This window comes from Cyprinodon variegatus, unplaced genomic scaffold, assembly GCF_000732505.1.
Source record: "Cyprinodon variegatus isolate N-32 unplaced genomic scaffold, C_variegatus-1.0 Scaffold190, whole genome shotgun sequence".
Classification (NCBI taxonomy): Eukaryota; Metazoa; Chordata; class Actinopteri; order Cyprinodontiformes; family Cyprinodontidae; genus Cyprinodon; species Cyprinodon variegatus.
In genome coordinates this window covers 625,105-631,075 of record NW_015150643.1, presented here as the reverse complement: position 1 = coordinate 631,075, position 5,971 = coordinate 625,105, and the positions used below count along the sequence as shown (strand labels likewise).

At 41.1% G+C, this 5,971-nt stretch overlaps 1 protein-coding gene across 3 annotated transcripts in view; it reads right to left on the bottom strand.

Annotated features, from left to right (window-relative positions):
- Positions 1-5,971, bottom strand: part of LOC107087681 (serine/threonine-protein kinase N1-like) — a 77,249-nt gene that overhangs the window by 3,795 nt on the left and 67,483 nt on the right. For all 3 annotated transcript variants that reach the window (XM_015379390.1, XM_015379389.1, XM_015379388.1), the window contains exons 14-19: positions 5,556-5,634; positions 5,370-5,461; positions 5,101-5,277; positions 4,949-5,011; positions 4,789-4,865; positions 3,067-3,209 (exon numbers count right to left, since the gene is read on the bottom strand). In XM_015379390.1, coding sequence (XP_015234876.1) covers positions 3,067-3,209; positions 4,789-4,865; positions 4,949-5,011; positions 5,101-5,277; positions 5,370-5,461; positions 5,556-5,634 — 631 coding nt within the window. The remainder of the gene's footprint in view (positions 1-3,066; positions 3,210-4,788; positions 4,866-4,948; positions 5,012-5,100; positions 5,278-5,369; positions 5,462-5,555; positions 5,635-5,971) is intronic.

The window sequence follows — 5,971 nt, the reverse complement described above, 5'->3', positions numbered from 1 at the left end:
ATGCAATCAACTGGTTTTCCTTAGATAGAAAACTTTGAAGATGACATGTGTTGTGAATTGGCTCTATATAAATAAATAAATCTAATTGCATTTCATAACATTACATTTTCTAGGTTTATTTATTTGTTGTCGGTTGACTAAGGGTTGTTACAGCCAGACGTTGTAATTGCACAATCAGACCAGCAGAGGGCAACATAAACAAACTATTGCAGAAATGCTGACAGCTGTATGCTGATACCTTTATCTCTACCCACAAAATAACTGTCAAAACTCAGAGGAGAGCAAACAGCATTAGTTAAGTAATTATAAAGGACATTACAAGCTAATTTTGATCGTAAACATACTTTGTAATGACTGCGGGGAAACTTTGTTTCTTGTATCAGTCGTTACTAAATAAACTTCTGAGAAATCCTGTTTACTGCAACATTTTCACTGGATTGAATTATGTTTTCTAATTTATATAGCCAACAATTTTATATATATATCCGTGTGTGTGTATGTTCAGCTCCTAAATGCTTAAATTCATCTGAGTTCCTCCAGACAGCTTTAATAATTTATCACCTCCTAAGAGAAACATTAAAACCTACCCCCTGTAAAGGCTGGATTTTAAAGGTTTATGTAAATATTAAAGAATAAGAAAATAAAATGTATTTGTGGGTTTTCAATGTTTTACCAGAACATTGTTTCAATGGTAGAATCAGAACATAACTTTTAATAACGATGCATAGGTCCAAAAGGTTGATTTTAGCATTGTGTGACTTTTCGGAAATAAAGTGAGAACTAAAGACTCTTCCAAATATCTCCACTGATACACGCATTAAAATGCCCGTACAGAGAGAGCATAGGCTTAGTAGCATTCAAGATTCAAGAGTTCCTACAATCAAAGTTTTAACCATCTTATAGATCTATTAGTAGGGAAGCGGCTGTTCCAACCGTTGCATTTCCAATTTCCCCCGAGTGGTGCCCAACTTTACACGAGTGAATAAAGTGAATGTGATTGGTCGATTATCAAGGGGGCGGGATTGTTGTGGCGGAAGATTCATAAGCAAGTTTGATGTCGGAAGCATCTTGCTAACCAGTTAGCAACTTAGTGCTAGTAGGTTCCCAATGGGAAATTCCTTTGGGACCAAGTAGCACTAAATTGGTGACTTAGAAACGACACTGTCAAGGAACGCTATGGACAGAGGAAACATGCAAAGAGGAGGAGAGTTTAGTGTCGGAGGTCGTGGATGAGTCTCCTCCATTATACATTTTTTATTTAGAGGAGGAAAGCGGGGACGAAGATGTTGTGGAAGAGGACGCCAGGGCAGCAGAAGCTTGGTTTGGTGTAGAAGGCTTACAGCTAGGGGTGTAAATCACATCCATCATGGTGATTCGATTCAGTATCGATTTCCTGACCCAATGATTCGATTATTTTCGATACTCAAGAATACAGCACGATTCGATTCGATTCGATTAATTGGTTCATTCCTATTAAAACCTCATTAACTGAAAAATAATAATACCCTTGCATTATAGATTCTGCAAGCCCTTGCATCAAAAAATACTGCACTAAATCAGTGCAATGAGTGCAATGCAATACCTCGGCTCCAGACGTCCCCGCCCCCTCCACAGACACGCCGCTTCGCTTCTCCTAAATTTTAGCCGACCACAAACAGTGCCGCAGACAGGAGGCTGGCTTGTTTTGTTTTTATGACCGAAATTGCAGAAAACAACTCATGAAGTTTGACCCGCTAGAAGAGCGAGGTGCGTGAGAACGCTGGGACCCTTTTCCCACCTGGATCGCCGCTCTTTTTGGCCCTCATGTCCCTCCGCCATCAGACTAAACTCGCCCCCACTTCCTCACCTCCTCGGCCGTATCTAGACCCACAGTGTGTAGCTCAGACCACGCTTCAATATTGAGCATAAATCAAAAATGTCTTAGTCAAGCTCACTGCAACACACTGCTGTAAGAGTATAACCAGGAAGCGAGGTAGGAGGGCAAAATAGGTTTAGCGCCACCGCAGCACGGGAGGGAGAATTACGCCCAGGAGCAAATGGATAAAAATAGACTAGAGGGAAAAAAACATGAATCGATTATCTTGCGGACGTATCGCTGCATCGGATTGTCGGCTGTTGGATCGATGCATCGATACAAAACGATTATTATTTACACCCCTACTTACAGCCGTACATGTTTGAGCCCTTTCCTCACAACGCTGCCAGTTCTGTTAGCTCTACGCCTGCTGAAGACACAGACGTCCATCCCCATTGACACTGGGACGGAACTCAATGGGAAAGGAAATGATTTTTAATTCTTTTTTCAACTGTTGAGTATATTAGCTGCAACATATGAATCAAGATGCTGTGACCGAAAAAAATTTGATTGACAGATGACCATTGATATTTGATTCGCCGAATTTAGGTGTACAAGCTGACGTATAACTAACTGGCCTGCAGAAGATAACCAAAAAAAACCAACAAATTTTAGGACAGGATTTTTTAAAAACAGAAATATAATATCAATATCGTCTGATATAGAGTACATCTATATACATGTTTAAGCCAGAATGATTTTACATTTAAATATGATTTCCCTACAACTTTAAGTCAATGTCCTTGTTTCTCCCTATTTAGTCTAATCTAAGCAGCAATATCCCTGTGAGAGAAACAGGCCCACAGCATAACTTAAAAGTAACTTTAAACACAACTTGTGTCTTTTCAGCAGCAGAAATATGAGAGTATGTAAAGGAAAATAGGAATTTAGTCTCATTCATGAGGACTAAGACATAATTTTTGATTTTTAAATTACTCTCATAGCGATGAGTCTAAACTTACACATTTTTAGTTCTAGTACCAGCCTCTTGTTTGGTCAGCTTATCAGAAGATATAGCAAAAGAGAAGCCATTCTTTAGCCTAGCATCTAGTCTGAAGGTATCTAATGGAACAGTTAAAGTTCGTCTGGAGAAAAAGCTCTGATAGAGCTTTGATTTTAGCAGCTGAACCAAAGCAGGTCCAGTTTCCTGTTCTGACTCGGTTCTGGTAGGAAGGTTTCCACATGATGCGCCGTTTCCCCCATATGCTCACCTCGCCCACCAACATCTCATAGACGAGAACGCCGAGGCCCCACCAGTCGACTGCTCTGGTGTACGACGTGTCCGTCAGCACCTCAGGGGCCAGAAACTCAGGAGTGCCACAGAAAGTACTGGTTCTGTCTCCATAACCCATGCCTTGAAAAAAATAACAATCATTAAAGAAGAAGATTAAATCAAACAGAGCGACAACAGCAGCATCAGATTAGAGGCTTTAAACAAGAACAGCTCACTATTTAAGATTTTTGTTTTGTTTTAATCTGTTAAGGCACACATTAACTGAGATCATTATTATTTTTTTTTACTCAGATTATTATTATAATTTTTTTGTATTGGGGGGGGGGGGGGGGCTGGTTGACCTTTTGAACATCACATGGGTGACTCTGGAGCCACAAGCTACTCAATGGACTTTTAACTGATGACTAAAAATGAAAACTTTTTAATATAAATATAATAATGCATGTTTGAAATTCAATTAGATTTCCACCTTAGAATACTAAAAGTAACAGTAACACTTTTTAGAAATCTGTTTTTCTTGTCTTTAGCTTGAAAACTGTCCTTTCTTCCATTCTTTCTTCCAAAATATAAATTTTTTTCTCTTTAGCCCCTTTCACACCTTGACGATTTTTCCAGTGTATGCCTGATGTCCCAGAATCTTCTAAAACGTTGGCATACGTTGAACTTTCTATGTATTTTTTCAAATTTGGGCGTATACATAGCGTATTCATAACGAGTCCACAACTTATGTCCAATGACAGCCTAACTAATGCATGACTCACGGCAGCGTAATGCCCATGAAATGATGCACAAGCCAGTGTTCTTAGGGGGGCAGCGAAGCGCCAGGATTGCATAAAAAGATTTATTTGATTGCAGTATTAACCTAGATGCTGTTTACTGCCATAAAAAAAAGAATAAATAAAACGAAATAAGAAAAAGAAAGATAGGTTTGCAGTCGCAGCAGGTTTAGCACCATGTCTGCTAGGAAGTTTGTTGCTCATGGGCGTGAACGAAGGGAGGATCCATCAGACTCTCCTTCTCTTTCACCCTATCATGGGGATGAAGTCTGGAGGAGAACTGATGGTTTTCTCCTCTGAACCCCCTTTATACCAAAACGCTGCCAATAAACCATTATACAGTAGCTGAAAGTTAGAAACACGTTCAGCCGTCGTCTGGAACGCGTCAGATACGTTGATATGGGTTGGAAATAGTTCTTGATAAGTTACGCCTAAATTATGCATAAGTTACTCATATGTTTTGGATAAGCTAGACACCAAGACTTATGAGTGACTTACACTTTACGTATGTCAACAATCAAATAACTTACCTCATGGCCCACGTATGAGCATACGCTGGCATACATCTGCAAATTTTTAGCATGCGTACTCGCCGTATGTCAACGTGTGCCAGTGTATTTCAGGGTATTTCAGCGTGCTCATGACTTAGACAAAACCTACCCATAACTTATCCAACTTATGCCAACGTTTTCGTCTGATTTTTCCTACGTCGGGCATACGCTGGTCTAAATCGTTAAGGTGTGACTGGAGCTTTTGCAGAGATGTTTTCTATATTGTTTTAAAGCTACAAATAATAACATTATGGTGCTTAGAAATGACAGATACCTTTAGGCCAAAGTGCCTCTTTAGAATGCAGACTTCTGCTCTAGGATTTGTTTGTGAACAAAGATCCAAGGCAAGTGATAAAATGTGGAAGGGCTTACCCTCTTTACAGAGCCCGAAGTCAGCTATCTTCACAAAACCCTCCGTATCCAGGAGCAGGTTATCCAGCTTCAGATCCCTGATAAAGAAAGCAGGATTACATCTAAGGTAAGGACATGCTTCAGCTCCCCCATGCATGCAGTGTGTCATCCAAGTACTCACCGGTATACAATCTTATGGTCATGGAGGAACTGCAGACCCAGGACTACGCAGGCTGAGTAGAACCTGTTCATTACACCAAAGGAGGCAGACAGTCTCGTAAATCATCTCTACTTTATTCCAATTCTTCCGTTAATCCTGGAAGAAGCACTCACACAGCCCGCGGCTCGGCGAACACGTCAGCATGTATGTGCATCATCAGGTCTCCTCCCGCCGTGTACTCCATGACGAAGCACACGTGTTCCGGCGTCTGGAAACATGCAAACAGGTTGACCAGGAAAGGGTGGTGGGAGCTGTTGACAGTCTCGAAGATCCGCTTCTCACACATCAGACTGGAGGCGGAGGGGAGGGGCCAGAGAGCCAGGTGAATAGGGGGCTTTGATGCAGCAGAAGTGTGGCGTTAATCATCATTAAACATAGTTACCTTTCTACCTCGTCCCTTGCTACAATATCTCCTTTCTTCAGGGCTTTGATGGCGTACTGGCTGCCGGTTTTTTTATACTCTGACAGCAACACCTGAAGAGAGCAGGTCAAGATAAGTAGAATGAAACTCCAATGAGACGATGTGATGCAGACTTTGAAGGAAGATGCGTGAGACTGGGGCCCATACCTTCCCAAAGTGGCCCCTGCCGAGAACAGCAATCAGCTTGAAGTCCTGTAGACACAGACACAGAGGGCCTCTGCTGGTTCTGGGAGAAACATGAAACAGATTTCCATTAATATGTCCATCATGTTTTTTGTAAGAGACTGTAAGCAGCGTTCACACATTCATTACATTAAATATCTATACTGGATCACAGCAGTCAGTCGCTTTAACTATAGAAGCAGCAGAGGTGAACAATCCAGGTTAAACTTTAAAAAGCCTGTTAATACATTGGTTCCAACTATTCGCATTTCCAGCCTCATAACAGGAAGAAAAATGAACAGGACAAAGGAAAAGAACATCAATGGATGGATGGATGGATGGATGGATGGATGGATGGATGGATGGATGGATGGATGGATGGATGGATGGATGATTAATGG